The sequence below is a fragment of the Plecotus auritus genome (genome assembly GCF_963455305.1).
Source record: "Plecotus auritus genome assembly, chromosome: 4".
Taxonomy (NCBI): domain Eukaryota; kingdom Metazoa; phylum Chordata; class Mammalia; order Chiroptera; family Vespertilionidae; genus Plecotus; species Plecotus auritus.
This window is the reverse complement of record NC_137775.1, coordinates 75,293,243-75,313,714: the sequence shown is the minus strand read 5'-3', so window position 1 is coordinate 75,313,714 and position 20,472 is coordinate 75,293,243. Positions and strand designations below refer to the sequence as shown.

Below are 20,472 nucleotides of genomic sequence, written 5' to 3'. Positions count from 1 at the left end.
TCTCTCTATACCTCAGTGTTCTCATCGGTGTAGAGTTGTTGCAAAGATAAAATAAAATCTGTGTATGACACAGCACAGAACCTGAAACAATAATTCACTCAATTTGTTATAAACGGTTACTACCTCAATACGTTGTTGACAAAAATTACTCTACTCATGCTGAAAGAATGAAATTTTACTGATGAGAAAAATACCTTATTTTGCAATCTACATGGAGACAGTCAATTTTGCTTCCTAGGAAGTAGATGGTAATCTACTACTAGAAACTGCAAGGGGAAAATGACCTCAATCAGTGTGATTGAGGCAATGTATTATTAGCTGGATCATAAAGCAGAGAGAATGCCATACATTCTGGGATACATCTGCAGTAAGAGGATTCACCTCAAGTATTAATTCTGATCAACTAAGCATCAGACTTAAGATGAATGGTGAGGAGGATTCCGAGGCTGCTTCTAGACTTAGCAGGAATAGCACTTTAATACATAAGCAACAGTTACTATGGTTAATGATGGCAAGAAAAAACACACCATGATCTATACTAATAAAAGGGTAATATGCTAATTAGACCAGACATCTTCCGAATAACCATCCACACGTCCTTCCTGACAAAGCTGGGTCCGGCAATCCTGAGCACCAGTGCCTGTGGCTGGCTGCGGCCTGGGAGATGGAAAAGCCGCCCACCCTGCCGTCCCGGGCACCAGTATCTGCAGCTGGCTGTGGCCTGGGAGACAGAGAAGCCGCCCGCCCCGCAGTTCCAGGCTTCAGCGCCTGTGGCCCGAGCAAAGCCAACTGCCCACCATCCCCTGTGGCTGCAGCCAGCCCAGGCAAAGCTGGCCCAGGTCCCAGTGCCTGTGGCTGGCCAGAGGGAGGGAAGCCGGGGTCCCGGGTGCCTACGGCCAGCTGGAGGAGGGAATCCTGGGTCCCGAGTGCAGGTCCTTTGCAACAACTCTACACCGATGAGAACACTGAGGTATAGAGGTGGTTAGGGGAAATCAAGCCAGCAGGGGAGCTGTTAGGGGAGATCAGGCTGGCAGGCAGAAGTGGTTAGGGGCAAACAGGCAGGCAGGCAGGTGAGTGGTTAGGAGCCAGCGGTCCTGGATTGTGAGAGGGATGTCCCACAGGGATCGGGCCTAAATGGGCAGTCAGACATCCCTCGAGGGGTCCCAGATTGGAGGGGGTGCAGGTCAGCCTGAGGGACACCCCCCCACCCCGTGCACAAATTTTGTGCACCAGGCCACTAGTAATATCATAAAAATGGTTGAAAATCACTCTTTTGAGATCCTCCTAAATGTCCTTTACTAGAATCCACGCAACTCATCCAGGTTTTTACTGCACTTCTGAGGACTTGAGCTGCACAAAACCCCGAATTAGCCTGTGCCTGGCAGAGGGTAATGCAGCTTCCTCTTTTCTGCCTCTCCTGAGATCCATTAGCAGTTTTTGGACTTCTACTCTTTAGTGTTTTCCCCATGACTTCCTATTAAATTTCTTAGGTTGCTTTTCTCTGAACTTGAGAGTATAATGAGTAATTAGTATATTTTTGACTTTTTTTTTTTAAAAACTGGGGGAGGGTGTTTCGAGCAATGGGAACACATTTAGAAACACAAACTTTGTACCAGCATCCTGTGTTTTCTCTAGAGGAGCTCATCATTAAGCCATTGAAGGAAAGCCATTCTGTTGTTTCACTGAAAAGATGCTTGATGATGCATTAATGAAGTGAGAACCTACCCTTTTTTGAAATAATTCTTTATGCTTTGAGGCTGTGTGGTAATTTTTTTCAATAAATCATGTGTTGTGAGTTTTCTGAATATTTATTCAGAAAATATTCTGAAACTCTTTAGAATATATAATTCTCAAATTTTACTTATCCTAATGAAATAATTGATTGTATCTCTTGATTTAATGCAACAAATTGACAAATTTCAGAGGGAAGGGGGTGGACAGGAAGAGATTAACTATAGAACTTATATGTATACGAGAGGCCTGGTGCACAGTTTTGTGCACAGGTGGGGTCCCTTGGTCTGGCTGGCTGACCAGGGGGAGAGACCACAGGAGGTTGGCCAGCGGTCGGGGGGAGGGGGGGAAGAAGGGACTGTGGGAGGTTAGTTGGTCGGGGGAGGGACCACAGGAGGTTGGCTGTCTGCAGGAGGTTGTCTGTAGGAGCACACTGACCACTGAGGGCAGCTGCTGCATTGAGTGTCTTCCCCCTGGTGGTCAGTGAGCTTCATAGCGACTGGTCAACCAGTCGAGCAGTCAAGTGGTTGACTGGTCGCTTAGGCTTTTATATATATAGATATCCATAACCCATGGATAGACAATAGTGCGGTGAAGGCCTGGGGAGGGCGTGGGACAATAGGGGGAAAAAGGGGGGGATTTGTAATACTTTTGATAATAAAGATAAAAAATAAAATAAAATATGCTGCCTAGAACAATAAATAACAATCATTACTTGCAAAACAATAGACTCTAGTTTCTAGATATTATAGTCTTTTAGAGAGTAAACCCTCTAATTATAAATCTGAAATTTATATGTACCATATCTATACAGGGTGGGGGCAAAGCAGGTTTACAGTTATGAGAAGATGAAACATAGTTTATTCTTGTATTATTACTTCTTAATTATTGTATTATTTTCCCTATGAAAAACTGTAATCCTACTTTTGCCCCATTTGATTTATAATATAAATTACTAGTCTCATAAGAAAGGAATAACCTACACTAATAAAAGAGAAACATGCAAATTGACTGTACCTCCACTATGCCCATAAGCCACGCCCACCAGCCAATCAGGAGCGAGTATGCAAATTAACACAACCAAGATGGCTGAGGCCATGGAGCAAACAGGAGGCTTGGGTTTCCCTGGCAATGGAGGAAGCCAAGCTTCCCACCAGCTCTGGCCGGCCCAGGCCTCTGCTCAAGGCTACAAAGTTTCAATTATAGAAGATAAATAAATCCCAACAAAAATGGCAGCAGCCATGGAGCTGGAGAGAGCAGGAGGCTTGGCTTGCCCCTGGCGATGAAGGAAGCCAAGCTTCTGGCCCGCCCTGGCCTCCACTCAAGGCTACAAAGTTTCAATTATAGAAGATAAATAAATCCCAGATACCAGGGCCACTGCTTGGGTCTCCAGGGGGCATGGCCGGCCTGAAAACCACCACAGACCCCTGCCCTAGGCCACCCATTGCCCCAAGGGAACCCCCACCCTGATCTGGGACACCCTTCAGGGCAAACCAGCTGGCCCCCACCCGTGCACCAGGCCTCTAGTCCTATCTAATAAAAGAGTAATATGCAAATTAACTGTCAGTCCAACACACAAGATGGCTGCCCCCATGTGGTCAAAGATGGCTGCCCCCATGTGGACACAAGATGGTCGCCACAAGATGGCCAGCAGGGGAGGGCAGTTGAGAGGAACCAGGCCTGCAAGGGAGGGTAATTGGGGGCAATCAAGCCTGCAGGGGAGGGCAGTTAGGGTGACCAGGCCAGCAGAGGAGGGAAGTTGGGGGCGACTGGGCCTGCAGGGAAGGGCAGTTGTGGGGGGGACCCAGGCCTGCAGGGAGAGCAGTAGTTGGGGGGACCAAGTCTGCAGGGGAGGGCAGTTAGAGGCAAACAGGCTGGCAGGGGAGCAGTTAGGCATCAATCAGGCTGGCAGGGGAGTGGTTAGGGGGTGATCAGGCTGGCATGCAGAAGTGGTTAGGGGCATTCAGGAAGGCAGGCAGGCAAGCAGTTGGGAGCCAGCAGTCCTAGATTGTGAGAGGGATGTCCGACTGCCCATTTAGGCCCGATCCTACTGGTATTGGGCCTAAATGGGCAGTTGGACATCCCTCGAGGGGTCCCAGATTGGAGAGGGTACAGGCTGGGCTGAGGGACACCCACCCCCCCATGCACGAGTTTCATGCACCGGACCTCTAGTTTACTTATAAATAGCCAGAGTGTATAATCCTACCAGGATCGGGCCTAAACGGGCAGTTGGATATCCCTCGAGGGGTCCCAGATTGGAGAGGGTGCAGGCTGGGCTGAGGCTCGCACCCTACTGTTCACAAATTTCGTGCACCAGGCCTCTAGTCTATATAATAAAAACTCAGTGGTTGTAACACTGTAATGACCAAAGACTGGTTACCTGGAGGCTGCATGCACGGCAAGGTGCACATGGGAGGGTGGGGCTGTGTGCATGGTGAGGTGTGTGTGGGTGGGCGGGGTGTGCACGAGTGGGCAGGGCTGCAAGCGCGGAGGGGCGGCAGGCGGGGTGTGTCCAGGTGGGTAGGTCTGTGAGCACTGTAAGGCATGCACAGGTGGGCAGGGCTGCATGATTTTGTGTGCTAGGCTTCTAGTAATGAAATAATACAGAGAAAGGGAAAGTATGATATCTTAGTGGACTTTAAAAAATTTTTGCTTTGCTTGGGTATTGCATTGGGTTGAAATTTTCTAAGCATGAATACTTCTTCACTGAAATACTGAAGATAGAGTATTTATGATTTATATGACTATATGGTTTACCATTCCATTAGAAATGGGTATTTTCTCCATTTGAACTATTATAATGACTACTCCCAAACATTAATGACAATTTGATTTGAGATCCTGTATAAATAAACATTCAGAAGAGATTCATCAGTTGGCCATCAGTTTTAGTTAAAATGAAGTTCAACATCATTCCTTATAAAATGGATAGTGATCAATACAGATATTATATTAAATCAGGTATATAGTGGCCAAATTTCTAAATTTCCATAAAGTAACATGACTTTCTACCATTTTTCAGAAAAGATATAATACCATACATTTGTATGGCAATTTGTATTTTTCAAAACACTTTTATATACATTTTCTCAAATCTTGTGAACTTGATCATAGAAATTACATTGCATTATTTATAGTCAAGCTAAAACACAGAAAGTTAATAGATTTACCCAAGTTTTATAATTAGCTCACATTGACTTGGGTTCAAGTCTACCATTGGTCACCTACTGATATTTCGATTTGCCCACAGCAGCAATTGGATGATCTCTTCGTCCCTGGTACCACCTTAATGGCATGAGATAAAAACCGTTCTCTGGGCTTGCACTGAGTTTCCCATTGAACACACACACTTTTGCTGCAGCTTTAGAACTCCTCTCTCCTTAAAGGTTTCATAGTAGCAGTAACCCCAGTAGCAACTTAGCAGCATTGCACATGGTAAAATGACAGAGTAGCAGTGGCATCATGAGCAGCAACATGCATTCAGGATGCGGTTAGGATGAGCTAGATAGTCAGTGGAAGGATGGCAAGCAGAGATTCTCTGAGGAGCACTGAAGGATTGTGGCAGCAGTCTGGCATGCATAATTAATTATTGGCACATGTGTATTACATGCTGTAGCAGAATGGCTTCTGGGCCAGTTTCTAAAATTGATAGAGAGCATGGTTAAATTTTTCCTAGTTTGTTAATTTTGCTTAACCTGTTAAATAAAAACTGTATTACAAGACTCTCGGTGCCAATGAATCCTCTTCATTTGGATAAAATAAAAACAAAAATTGTACCAATTGTCTATCCCACTTCTTGACATTTAGGAATCCAGGGTTTTTTAGAGTCTAATTATTTTTTCCCTGAATAGATATGTCTATCAAATAGATGTAACATTAATGACAACTTTTAGACAAAAACACAGTATCCTGGGCCTGCAATTCCCAAGTGTCCCTTCCAGGCAAATTATAAGGGGAAAGGGATTCAAGCATTATCTGAATAAGAATTCTATCACTTTCAGAAGATGGCAGAGTAGGTAAATGCCTATACTCACTGCCTCCCACAACCACATCAAAATTATAAATGAAATACAGAACAACCATCATCTAGAACTGCTGGAAAGCTGGACGAATGGAAGTCCTACAACTAGAGAAGCAAAGAAGAAAGCACACTGAGACTGGTAGGAGGTGCAGAGGCACAGAATGGGCTGGTCTGGCACCCACATGTGCTGCCTTTTTAATTGGGAGGGAGATCGTCTCTGTGGAGGCTGCCCAGAGGAGCAAGGTTTCCCAGCCCCACACCAGATCCCCAGCCCAGGGTCCCAGAGCTGGGAAAAGAAGTAAGAACTATGGGCTATAAAAACCAGTGGGGTTTGGGGGTCAGTGACATAGAGGCTGCTGGAGACCCAGCTGTTCCTCTTAAAAGGCCAGCACCATGAACTGAACTTACAAGGTCCCATATCCTCTGAGCTCCAACACCAGGGCGAGGCTCTGGGGAACACAGATACATATGAGGAGGAACTGGATTGTCTGGCATCTGGGCAGGAACTTGGGCAGCTGCGACCTCCAGGTCACAGGGCTGATCAGCAGCCATTTCTGTTTATTCTGCCCTGGTGATTCCCTAAGACTCCGCCTCATCCAATTTACAACCCCACCCAAGCTGTGTGCAGCAGCTTTTGCATATGAATGGTCTGTCCTTGCTCAGGTTAAAATCTCTCAAACAAGCTACAGCTGAGTCAGGGAGCCCCAAACCTATCAATAAGAGGCCCAAGACCTGGCACCAACACCAGCCTGCCTTGCTTCATAGCTGGATCTCATCTGGGCACTTCCAAACCCAATACAAAGAGGAGGAATCTGCAGATCTCTCTGTAGCTCCCGCTGGGTGGCCCCAGGCAGTGGCTGACTGTGCACCTCCCTGGAGACCCAAGAGCCAGTATACCCAGTGGTCAGTGTCAGACCATAACAGATTACAACTTTACACAACCATAAGTAACACACTCAAGGGGCAGACTCATTGAGTATAGAAGCCCCACTGAAGCAAGTCCTGCTCCATAAGGGTGTCTTCTGCACAGAAGCTCTCCCACTGCTGTAGTCATAGCTGGTCCCCACAGCCAATTGGCCTGGAGGTCAATTCCTCCCAGTGACACCAACAGCAATCAAGTCTCAACTACAAGACTGTGCTCACAGCCCACAAAGGGGTGCACCTAGAGCTCCCAGCTCAAGTAACTGGGGAGACTGAGCCACCAGGCCCTATAGAACACCTACTATACAAGGCCACTCTACCAACTCAAGTAGACACAGCAGCTCTATCCAATACATAGAAACAAACACAGGGAAGCAGCCAAAATGCAGAGACAAACAAACATGTCACAAATAAAATGAATGGAAGAAAGCAAAATACTGGATATAGAGTTCAAAACCACAGTTATAAGGTTACTAAAAAATCTTCTAGAAACCTCCACAAAAATGGAAAAGGACCATTCAGAAATTAAGCATACACTGACTGAAATAAAGTATAATATACAGAGATTCAACAGTAGAGTAGAGGATTCTGAGAATCAAATCAATGATTTGGAATATGAGGAAGCAAAAACCACCCAACCAGAAAAGCAAAAAGAAAAGAGAATCCAAAAATATGAAGATAGTGTAAGGAGCCTCTGGGACAACTTTAAGTGTACCAACACTCACATTATGGGGGTGCCAGAAGAAGAGAGAGAGCAAGATATTGAAAACGTATTTGAAGAAATAATGACAGAAAACTTCCCCTACCTGGTGAAAGAAATAGACTTACAAGCACAGAGAGTCCCAAACAAGAGGCAACCAAAGAGAACCACACCTAGACACATCATAATTAAAATTCCAAGGGCTAAAGACAAAGAGAGAATCTTAAAAGCAGCAAGAGAAAAGCAATTAGTTACATACAAAGGAATAGCCATACGACTGTCAGCTGATTTCTCAACAGAAACTATGCAGGCCAGAAGGGAGTGGCAAGGAATATTCAAAGTGATGAAAAGCAAGGACCGACAACCAAGATTACTCTTTCCAGCAAAGCTATCATTTAGAATTGAAGGTCAGATAAAGAGCTTCACAGACAAGAAAAAGGTAAAGGATTTGATTACCACCAAATCAGTATTATATGAAATGTTGAAGGGTATTAAGAAGAGGAAGAAGGAGCAAAAGAAAACGATAAAAAATATGAACAAAAATGGCAACAAATACATACCTATCAATAATTGAGTCTAAAAATCAAAATAAACCAATAAGAAATCTCATGAACACAATTAACTGGTGAATAAAATAGAATCAGAAGCATGGAAATGGAACAAACTGACGATGCTCAGAGGGAAGGGGTGAAGGGGTGGGAAGAGATTAAACAAAGATCTTATATAGATACTAGAGGCCCGGTGCATGAAATTCGTGCATGGAGGGGGGGTCCCCTCAGCCCAGCCTGGACCCTCTCCAATCTGGGACCCCTTGGGGGATGTCCTGGGGATTGGGCCTAAACCAGCAGTTGGATATCCCTCTAACAATCCTGGACTGCTGACTCCTAACTGCTCACCTGCCTGCCTGCCTGGTCACCCCTAACTGCCCCCCCTGCCAGCCTGATTGCCCCTCACTGCCTCTGCATACCAGCCTGATCGCCCCTAACTGCCCCACCCCAGCCTGGTCACCCCTTACTGCCCCCCCTGCCAGCATGGTCATCCCCAACTGCCCCCCTCTGCTGGCCTGGTTGCCCCCAACTGCACCCCCCCCCACCAGCCTGGTTGCTCCTAACTGACCCCCCCCCCCGCCAGCCTGGTTGCCCCCAACTGCCCACCTCTGCTGGCCTGGTCACCCCTAACTGCCTCCCCCACCCCCCGCTGGCCTGTTCACCCCATGCAGCCTGCTTGTTCAGTCGTTTGGTCATCCCTCACTAACCCCTTGCCGGCCTGGTCATAGGCAGCCATCTTGTGAGGGTGTGAGGGTCAATTTGCATATTACCTCTTTATTATATAGGATATGCATTACCTATGGACACAGACATTAGGGTGGCAAAGGCCTGTGGTGGGGTGGGAACTGGGTGGAGGGGGGCAATGGGAGGAAAAAAGAGGTACATCTGTAATAATCTCAACAATAAAGATTAAAAAGAAAACAAACAAGGCCCCCCCCCACAAAAACAAAATAAAAAAAAGAATTTTATCACTTTCTCCATTTTGCCCTGTGCTAGACACTGTTTTAAGCAAATTGAATGTGTTATTTCTCAATCTTTATCACAACTCTTTCATATTTTTGGTATCATTATTATTAATATTATCCCATTTTACAGAAACTGAGGCACAGAGACATTAAGTAACTTGTCCAAAAGTGGAGCTAGGTAGTCCAGCTCAAGTAGTTTTCTTAATCCCTGGATTATACTGTTCTTGAGATGTTCATGGCAGCAATTTCAATCCTTGACTGAGTTTGTTTTCATGCCTACCTCTGCCCACCAGAAGCAAGCTTGTTCCTCACTAGGTCTTTCTTTGATGTAATCAAATCAGAAGCAGAGTTGTATCTCTCACTGACATATTTCTTCATTAATTTCAGACATAGAAATAGCATCTAATTATTTGTAACATGATTGTTTTATTTCAAGAGAAGTTTAATAAATAACCTCATTTTAGGTCAAGGGTTGGCAAACTATGGGCCATGAGTCCAATTCTGCCATTGTCTGGTTTTATAAGTATAGTTTGTTGGGGAACATTCAGGTATTTACTTTTTTCTATGGCTGCTTTCATGCTATACTTGGCAGAGTTGAACAGTTGTGACAGAGAATATGTGGCCTGCAAAATTATTTACTCTCTGGCCATTAGAGAAAAATTTGCCAAATCCTGTTATGCTCCTGATCAAGTACCCCCAGGAAAATAATTATCTTTGATTCCATTTATATTTTGATGAAACCCTTGAAATCTATACTCTCTTCTTCCTGCTTATCAGAGGAAGGAAGTATAACAATGTTTAATAGAAAAATTTCTTAAAATAAAGTCTCAATACCTTTCAATTTTCCATCAATCCTCAAAGTTGCGTACCTTGCAAACAGAACATTAAGAACTATTCTAATGAAGTGTGTACTCTATTCAGGGCAAGGGTGGAGTCCTGAGGAGGTCGGTGGAATAGAGATGTGAAACACAAGATTATGAGGGGTTTCCTAGTTAGTGAAGACAACATGTAAGCACAGCTTCCATGTAAGGGATCTCTCTACTCAGTCCTAGTTCTTGTTACTCCTATTATAAGACCTATAATGGTCAGCTTTCTCATTGAATCATGTACATGGTATCTCTCCACTAAATGGTGAGAAATGGGATGCACATCATTTCTTTTTTAAAATAATTTTTTTTTCCTACTAGTGATTTATTTATTTATTTTTAATTATCACCCAAGGATATTTTTCCATTGATTTTTAGAGAGTGGGAGAGGGAAAGACAGAAATATCGATGTGAGAGGAACACATCAATTGGTTGCCTCCTGCACATGCCCCAAGCAGGGCCAGGGCCAGGGAGGAGCCTGAAACCAAGGTATGAGCCTGGGACCCTTCTATCTTTAGGCCAACACTCTATCCACTGAGCCAAACCGGCTAGGGCATCTCTTACTCATCTTTGTATTCCTCCTCACAGTGCCTAGCAGAGTGTGGTGCACTTTCTAGGCGCTCAGTTAAAATTTGTTGAATTTGACTTTTACTGTCGTAAAAAAGATAAAATAAAAGACAATCTCCACAAACTAATGAATGGCAATGTATGAATCCATTATCCATGCTTTCAACCCTACTCCCTTTCTTATTCATCTAGAACAAGCTCCATTGGGAGTTATTAAGATAGGACAAAGATTCCCCCAACATTTTATGGTAGGTATTGTAAAATTGATTAAAACATTTGAGCAAACTCTTAAAATATTATTTTCAATTATAGTTTACATTCAATATTATTTTGTATTAGTTTTAGGTATACATTATAGGTTAGACAATGATTAGACCATCATATACTTTACAAAGTGATCCCCCTAATATTTCAAGTACCCACCTGACACCATACATAGTTATTACAATATTATTGACTATATTCCTCATGCTATACATTACAACCCTTTGACTATTCTGTAACTACCAATTAGTACTTCTTAATCCCTTCACATTTTCCACCAAGCCCCAAAGCCCTTCCCCTCTTTCAACCATCAGTCTGTTCTTTGTTTATTTGAGTCTGTTTCAATTTTATTTGTCTATTTCATTTTTTAGATTCCACATATAAGTGAAAATATATGGTATTTGCCTTCCTCTCTCTGACTTTTTCACTTAGCATTATTACCCTTCCTATTTGTGACAGCAAATGTTTTTTTTTTCTTTAAGAAAACATGCTTTTTAATATCATGTCAGGAAATACTGCAGGATTTCATTGGCCTTGGCCAATGAAGTATCTACTGAAGATATTCTGTATTCTGCTGAGAATCATTTTATAGAGAAAGGCAGATGTCTAATTCTTTAGATTTAATTTGTTTCCTTCAGCAATGTCAGAAATCTCTTTTTTTAGCCCTTCCTAAATGCACAAAAAAGGAGGGCCCAATAATCCCACTTTTCCTATTGACTCCTACCTGGAATAAATACCTAAAACTAGTCCTTCTTTTGCTTTCTTTCTTAAATACAAACACAAAAATAATATTAAGGTTGCTTCTGAATCCCGTGCTCCCACTAGAGTTGCTCATGTAATTTGCCTCCTGTAACTTGGTCAGATGTCTGCTCCTAATTCTCAAAGATCACATACTTCCAAAGGGCTTGCTTATTTCTTTTCAGAGAAGCAGCACAGAATGGATTCAACCGCATGGTAATACATCCCATGACGAACCCCCCTGATTGATACTGCTTGCTGAACAGAGCTCATTTTCTGAAAGTGCACCTAAAGAGTTTTGTGTGGTCTCATCCCTTCTCCTGTGACCTATTAGTAGCTCCTTTGACTGGGTTCCAGAATTCTGAATTGGTTCAGCAGCAGATTCAAAAAATGTGCTTTTCATCTCGACTGCTGTTCTCAGAGCCGTCTCTCTCCCACAGAGTGTTCTTTTTTAAGCAATCTTTTCTAAGGGTTTTTTTTTTTTTACTATAACCCCACAAGGATTCAAGTTTTATCTTCCTTTTTTTACCCCTTTCAACATAAATTAGTTGGAGAAGCAAACTGAGAAAAGATAAACCTACGGTTTTGAACTAGGAATATAATTCAAAGATGACACTGGCTTACAACCTGCTATCATTTTCCCTTTAATATTTGATGATAACAAAATACAAATGTTCAATAAATGTTTGCAGAATGGAATTGAATTTTTACTGAAATGTTCAGAAATGGAATAAAACAGCAAAACTAAAACAACAACAACACAATAAACCAAGCCAAAAAAACCCCACAAAAACAAAAACCCAGACAAAAATTAACGTCTCGACTCTAACGTGAAACATTTGATTTAACTTCCTTACTACTTTTAATTGCTCCTACATAGAATATACTGATTTCTAAGGAAAGAAAACCAGCCCTAAGTCAAGTTAAGCAACACCTTTTAAAACTACGAATGTCTAACTGACAGATTCTAAGAGTAGTAAAAGCAACAATCTCATGAAACAGTCTACTGAGGTATTCCCAGCAGTGTAGGATTAAATGACCACTTTACAAATGAACGAAAGAAATGCTTTACAAACAAAATTATTATCTCCACTCACAGGCTATGAAACTCCCATGAGTAAACAGCCTTGATGTATTCAGTGCTGTGACAACAAGAATTATAGAAGACAAGGACAGTGTTAGGCAATCATTACAATGGCATTTTTTTTTCTTACTAATAATTTCTAGTTTAATTTTTTTGGTAGGTCAATATGAAAGGCAAAAATAATCCTATGGCACTAGTATCACCTTGGGTTTTTTATTGGTTTAAATTAAAGAACTGAATTGAGCAGGGTGTATACACGCTTGGCGTGTATTTCTGTGGCTTTCAAAAGGAGCACATGGAGTGGTGGAATAGACATGAACCAGGAGCAAGGGCCCAGACGAGAATTCCCAGAGGTTGGCTGCTTCTTTGGCTAAGAGCTGTTTTTAGGTGGTAAAATCACACTTTCCACAAGGAAACAACTTCCAATTCGATATGACTAAAAACTGCAGAGCCAGAAAATCACTTTGCTTTGTGGCTTTAAATTATTATGTTTGTGTTTTTGATCTGTTCAGTTTTGTTTCGTTTCCCCTGAAATGCACCATTACCTCCAAATTTCATGGTCGTCTACCATCATTTAAGTTTTGAATATAAAAGCAAATTTTCCTTTTCTAAATCTTCTCTCTCTCTCTTAACATAAATAAATCAGACATCCTAAAGCCATCATTTAAACAGGGTGCTTACATTCCTGGGAAATAAATAATGCTGGCCTCGTACTGACAAGTTAGTTTCTTTCTAAAATATAACATGCATTCCTAGTTTTAACTTAATGTTCAAAACTTCTGATGTATCCAGTTTTTCAAAATTGCTTCTTTTAGGCATTTTACTCAAACAATAAAAAGGTTTTAATTTTGTTTAGAAAGCATAAAATGATTAATTGATTTTGCAAAATACTTTAAAATAGAGGAGAAAAATGATCTGGGAAATAATGAGTTGCCCTGCAGTAGACAATCAATTCAAGAAGACATTACACCTCCAATATAGGGAATTGTTAAAACTATTGTGCATTCATTTCAAAAGAGAGAAAACAATTGTCACATTTGGAATACTGCAAGTAATTTAGTTAGTGATGTCTGGCCATAGAAGAAAGAGGGCCATAAATTCTGGTTACAGAGATCCTTCTGAGCATATTGCATAATGTAGAAAACCCCAGAGACAGAGGCACCTCCCTAAACAAATACTATTAATAATACTTTTGTTACACCAACTAATTTTAAGATAACGTTAAAAGAGTGATAGGAATTTCCCCAATTGTCAAATGAATCCCAGGTTTGGAATGGCTTCTTCCAAGTTACCAAGTACTAAGTGCAATTAATATTTAGTGATTTATATTATAAAAATATGCTCTGGCCCTGGGCAGTGTGGTTCAGTTGGTTGGGCATCATGCTATGCACTGAAGGGTTGTGGGTTTGATTCCTGGTCAGAACACATGCCCAGGTTGCAGAATCAATCCCCAGTAGGGGGTGTGCAGGAGGCAGCTAATTGATGTTACGCTTTCACATAGATGTTTTTCTCTCTCTATCTCTACCTCTCCCTTCTTCTCATAAAAATCTTTAAAAAATGCTCTGAAACATTTTTAACATTTATGTTTTACTGCAATAGCTATGACATATATATGCTTGCTGTATCCTTCCTTCTGGTTCAGAGCCTGTTTGTAAGTCATGTTCCACTGAATGACTCATAAATTAAAGAAATGTCCAAATAAAACTAGAAAGCACAAATATTTTTTTGGGGGGTAATGCCTTATGCACTAGGCTAGAAAAGTTTTTCCATAGTATTTAAATGGATAGTTCATTGATTCAGTAGTTTAATATTTGAGAAAGAAACTGAACACATAGGAGGCCAAACATTTCATACTCACTGTAGAGAATGGTCCCATTCAAAGTGTTTGTTTTTTTAGTCAAGTAGATGGTAACAATTCTGTGTGTTCTTTTTCCAGGACAGACTTCAATTCATTTTGGGTTGCAAAGAAAGGCAGTTCTAAATAGGAATTCCCGTTGAAAGATGGGAAAAATATACCTGTATCTAAAAAACACACAGTCATGTTAATGTGTTCTGATATACAGACTGTCCCCCTCTCCCCCAACATGTATATATACTTTAACAGCTGACAGCTCAATTTTGCAAATGAAATGTATTTTAATAAACAATGCCTTTATAATTATTCAAAGTGTGTATATATTTTTTGGAACACCTTGTATTATTATATTGCTAGTCAAGCAGATGAGAACATAATATTAATAGTTAGCATTCATTTAAAAAGATAAAACTGATATATACAAATATTATTTAGTTCCAACGTTAAGCAATTTAGTTCCAACATTAAGTACAATACGTTTGTAAAGTCATTGTCTCATATAATTAACCACCAGTTTAGAAGAAAAGACTCAAAACAGGAATATAATTTTTTTTTTGTTTAAGGGAGAATAAACACCCTGAAATTGTATGGAAAACGTCTGTGTACCTGCATATCCTCTATAATAAAGATGTAACATGCAAATGGTCATTACACCGTGAAGTGTAACGACCGACCACCTGACAACTGGATCACGGACCAGCAGGAGGGTCGGGTAGCGAGCTACAAGTGCGTGGTGGAGAGCTACAGGAGCGGGCAGGGCAGCAAGCTATGAAGGGGGCCAGGGGGGAGCTACTGGAGGGGGGCAGCGAGCTACTGGCGAGCTTCTGGCGCACGATTCATGCGCAGGGCTACTAGTGTGAAATAATAGTTTTCATTAGCTTCTTAAAATATTCTGTGGTATAAATGGCTAGACATCAAATTAATACACTTAAAATTGATAGAGTTTATTTGATGTAATTACACTTCAATAAAAACAAACACCTGCGACACAAAAATATTAGAAAACTGTCACATTCTTTTTATCAATAGTCATTAACATTTAGTGCTTTTCACTGTTATATAAGATATTTTTAAGGAGTATTACTATACTATGCAAGGATATTAGTAATTAGAATTCTTAATCTTTTTAAATGCTTACTCTTGTAAAATCTGGAGACATAAGTTTTAAGAAGTATTTATCTTATTGTCATATATATATATATGACAATAAGATATTGTCATATATATATATACATATATATATGTGTATATATATATATATATGGATTTGGTACACTGAGCAAGTATATTACATAAGATTTAGAAATGCAACTTTATTTTTTGTTTCTCTCACAATGGGGAAGTTTTCTTTGCCTCTGGGTGAAAACTTGGCAATCCCTATGAGTCATACCTTCTTTCTAAATTATACAATAATTTAAAAAACTAATATAGTCTAAGAAATTTATTAACACTTAACATTTCCCTTCATAGATATGACTTCCCTTAGCCCCCTTCACCAGTCAAAGCTGTGGGGTGCCTGACACCTGCTGTCTGTCTTGAGGAGCAGGGAGAAGCTGGTTTCTGGTTTCTGTTCCTATTTCCTTCTCCCCACCCCTTCCCCCTTCAGACTAGCTGCTGCTTTGGACCTTTCTAGCTTTAAATGGGAGAAGACAAGGTGAGGTGGAAAGAAGCACACAGTGAAGGAGAGCTATTAGAGCTGGTGACTAATATTGCAAGCAGGCCTCTGGCTCTCTAGGAATAGTGGATGTTTAAAATGCACTGTATCCCTCCTGGCAGGAATGCCAGATAAAATACAGGATGCTCAGTTATACTTCAATTTCAAATAAACAACAAACCATTGTTTCAGTAGCTCTCATCCAATGTTTGAAACATAATTATACTAAAACAGTGATTTGTTGTTTATTTGAAATTCAAATTGAACTGAAGGCCCTCTATATTCAGTAGTTAAATTGTCAACCCTGTGACTCATGAGGATTTGTGCAAGCTTTAGAAACCTTTGTCAACAGCCATTTCAAGGGCTTGTGCAGTAGCCTGCCTTTGGCTTGTCACTCTTCATTTGGTCCCACTCTGATTTTTCACATTATATGCAGACTCTTGCTATTGGACAGCCGCTTTCCTGTGTCAAAGAAAAAGTTGCACTGGACCAAGTTCAATAGGCAAGAAAGACTTGATTGAAGCCTAATGCAATAGTGGAGCGAGGCTAGAATTAAGTCTTTGCTCTGAATGTTAGAGGTTTTAAGAGCTGAGGTGAGGGGATCATAAGCTACTGGTTTTGCTAGTAGGCCTTACCCCCTCAAAAATAAGCTTTCTCATATTGTCATTACTGGAGGCAATTTACAACTTGGAGCAAGGCACCCATTGAAGTCAGGCTTCCCCTCTCCCAGAGACTGGCTGATAGGACCACTATTTTCTTGATTACTTTTGAAAGAGATGGCTCCAAGTCCTGCAGAAAGACACTCATGGGTTGTGAAACTGGCAAAAAGCTTTCAAAGAAGATTTACAACCCAAAGGAGCCAAGGAAAGAATCTATAATTAAAAGTTTTCTAAAGTAAATTCTCTAAGGAAAGTGAGGTTAGAGGCCTAGAGCCAGGATGAAGCCTGCCTGTCTAAATTCTGTCCAGCTGAGGGGAATGTTAACGTGGTCTTGTTCACCTAACTAGAAAAACCACTTGGACAGAATGTAAGATGGCTCTGGGCCAAATCTCTTTTCTAAGGGGTCCATACCTAGTTCATGGTAAACACTCCTCCATTCCCTGTCTTATTGTCTGTGGGGGTATAGTTAATTTCCAAACAATCTTCTCTTTCTGTTCCTTTATCTCCACAACCATCCCCCTTCCCGCCCCCCCCCCCGCCCCCAGCCACACACACACACACACACACAAACACACACACACACACACACACACACACATAGAGGCTGCTTTGGCTTTCTCAGGTTTGAATGTATGACTGTTGGTCCATAGTCCATAGTGTTCCCCACCAAGTGACCTGTTTTTAGTGACCCCCCCAAACACTGTCACATGTGATGAGTGGGAGAAGGTAAGGGGTGAGGTCAACACACAGCATTCTACAAAACCATTGTTCTCAAAAGTGTGTCTCTAAAACCCTCTCTTCTTCAAATGCTGACCTTTTTTATATCAAGAGTATTTGCTAGTTAAAATCCTGCTTTTAGATACGGCACTTTATTTTGTTTGTAAAGTTTATTCTTACATCTCATTTACATCTATAACTTTGTATTGTTAGATAATAATTTATTTATTAGCAAACTGCTTAATTTAAGTTATATGGTAACACATATTTGCTAATTTCTTGTCCTTTTACAAACAATCTTTAACTTCTAGAAAATTTCCTAACTGGTTCTATTTTTCCAAAGTTTTTAGGCCTAGTTAGCATATCCTTCATCAGAACTAATATGCCTAGAAATCTCCATAATACTTACTTTTTAAAAAAATTCTTTATTGTTTAAAGTATGATATATGTCTCCTCCCCCCCTCATTGATCTCTCCCTGGCCACTCCCACCCCCCAGCACATGCCCTCACCCCCGCTAGTGTCTGTATCCATTGGTTAGGCTTATATGCATTCATACAAGTCCTTTGGTTGATCTCTATCCCTCCCCTCTCCCCTTCTGCCTTCTCTTTGAGATTTGATGGTCTGTTCAACACTTTTCTGTCTTTGGATCTATTTTTGATCATCAGTTTATGTTGTTCATTATATCCCACAAATGAGTGAGATCATGTGATATTTATCTTTCTCCTACTGGCTTATTTCAATTAGCATAATGCTCTCCATGTCCATCCATGTTGTTGTGAATGGTAAGAGTTCTTTCTTTTTTTTATAGCAGCATAGTATTCCATTGTGTAGATGTACCACAGGTTTTTAATCCACTCTGCTGATGGGCTCTACAGTCGCGACCCACAGGTTGAGAACCGCTAGCAGGGTTGCCTAAGACCATTGGAAAACACAGATATTTACATTACGATTCATAACAGTAGCAAAATTACAGTTATGAAGTAGCGATGAAAATAATTTTATGGTTGGAGGTCACCACAACATGAGGAACTGTATTGAAGGGTCATGGTATTAGAAAGGTTGAGAACCACTGATCTAAGGTCTTCAGTACTACAGGATAATTCAGCTACTTTTAGGATAAAACTAGACCCTCCATGGTCATATTTTTGATATTTACACACACACACACACATGCACACACACACCAGTAAGGCAGAAGGACATTTTCTTCTGTGACTCTACTTGTGTTTATGCTGTTCTATTTGTTTGGAATACCCTGCGCCATAATCCTAGGTATACAGGGCTTCTTTTAATTCAATGCTCACCTTGACTATTCCTCTAAATTTGAACTCCCTATCATATTGAGCCAAAACTCTTTCAGTGTATGCATGTTTTATTCCTTATGTTGCAATTGTTAAGAAATTTGGGGCAGAACTGATAAAATAGTATATCTGAACCTGTTACATTAGATAAGGGAGCTAAATTCACCTCAATTAGTAAAAATAGAATATTCTAAATAAATGAATTCTGAGAAGACTTGGAAAAATATGCATTAAGGAAATGAATTTTCTCTCTTGTGACCAGAAAAGCCTGTAACATTGTTAGAGTTGTACCAAATGGAGCAGAATGTTTAGTAGATACAGAACTGTACATGTACCATTTATGCTATATAATAAAAGGGTAAAATGCAAATTGACCCTAAAGGCAGAACGACCACTCGACCAGTCACTATGAGGCACACTGACCACTTCTCAGTCCCTTTCCCTGGCCAGCAGGCTCCCATTGCCCGAATGCAAATGGGGAACTGGGGGTGGGTGGCGGAGGACACAGGCAGTGCCAGGCGAAGGTCCCCGCCCCACCGGTCGCCCCACACACAGAGGGTGATCTGCAGTGGGGGGCGGGGCAGCAAGCAGGCGGGAAGTCTGACCTCTTGGTCCCTCCCCCCAGCTGGCAGGCTCTGATCGCCTGATGGCAAATGGGGAAACAGGGGTGGGTGGCGGTGGGGGGCAGGGCCAGCTGCCGGCAGCCAGGGAAGATAGCCCTGATTACAGGCCAAGTCTAGGGACCGTACTGTGCATGAATTTTGTGCGCTGGGCCTCCAGTCAATATATAAGGGGAAAAAACATATGCCAATCAAGTTAAAATGCAATGTAGCTCTATACTGGAGGATGTTTAGATGACAAATTTGGATATGGCTATGGCAGAGAAAATGGTTAATATTATAAAGAGACTAGGCTTGGATTTTAAATTAATAGAATATCATATAACTTTAAAAGTTGCATATCTGTTGATTCTACCATAATATGGTTTTAGACACTGTTTTTTCCTATTGCTTTTACCTATGCTATTTGGAGTCATAGATATTTTCATTCACTGAACCAATTTACATTTTTAAAATTAATTAATTAATTAATTTTTATTTCAGAGAGAAAGAGAGAGAGAAACATCAATGATGAGAGAGAATCATTGATTGGCTGCCTCCTGAACACCCCCCACTGGGGAGCGAGCCAGCAACCCAGCCATATGTCCTTTACTGGAATCGAACTTGGGACCCTTCAGTGCACAGGCTGATGCTTTATCCATTGAGCCAACCAGCTAGGGCCACTGAACCAATATTTATTGAGTGGCTACTATATGCTAGAACTGGTCAAGGAATACAGTGGTGAGCAAAATAGATAACGACTCATCCTCATGAAGCTTAAATTTTAACTTCATGGAAGAAAACCCCAAGTTAGAAGGTGGTAGAATTTATTCTACTAATGTGGTAGAATTTTTCCTTGGACCCTGGGAAGGTATACTACCCTATTTGCTTAACTGTTTTTCTGACATTTGCTCTCATCCAGGAGCATTAAGCCTAATGTGAGCTGTAAGATTAGATAAGAAGGAGAGTCTAACAAAACCTATTTCATATACCTTTTCATACTATTCATTCTCTGGTGGCAAGATCTGAGTCTGATTTAGCTTTGCATTCTTCCATGGCATGAGTAGTTTTGTACATTGTAGGCAGATATATTCTTGGATAAATATAACTATAGAAAAATGATCATTTTGGGTAGTTTTTTTAAAGGACAGCAAAACTACATATTCTGATAATTAAAATGAGATGAATCAAGACTACAGAGATTGGGTTCCAGCATTTTTCTTGTGGCTAAGCTTTCCACATTATTGATAAATCCATAGGAAAATTTCTGTAAGAAGACAC

At 41.1% G+C, this 20,472-nt stretch overlaps 1 protein-coding gene across 1 annotated transcript in view; it reads right to left on the bottom strand.

Annotated features, from left to right (window-relative positions):
- EYS (eyes shut homolog) overlaps window positions 1–20,472 on the bottom strand; it is a gene marked incomplete at both ends in the record, with an annotated part of 1,444,019 nt that overhangs the window by 307,304 nt on the left and 1,116,243 nt on the right. The window contains 2 exon segments of the mRNA XM_080665107.1: window positions 14,260–14,326; window positions 14,329–14,427. Coding sequence (XP_080521233.1) covers window positions 14,260–14,326; window positions 14,329–14,427 — 166 coding nt within the window.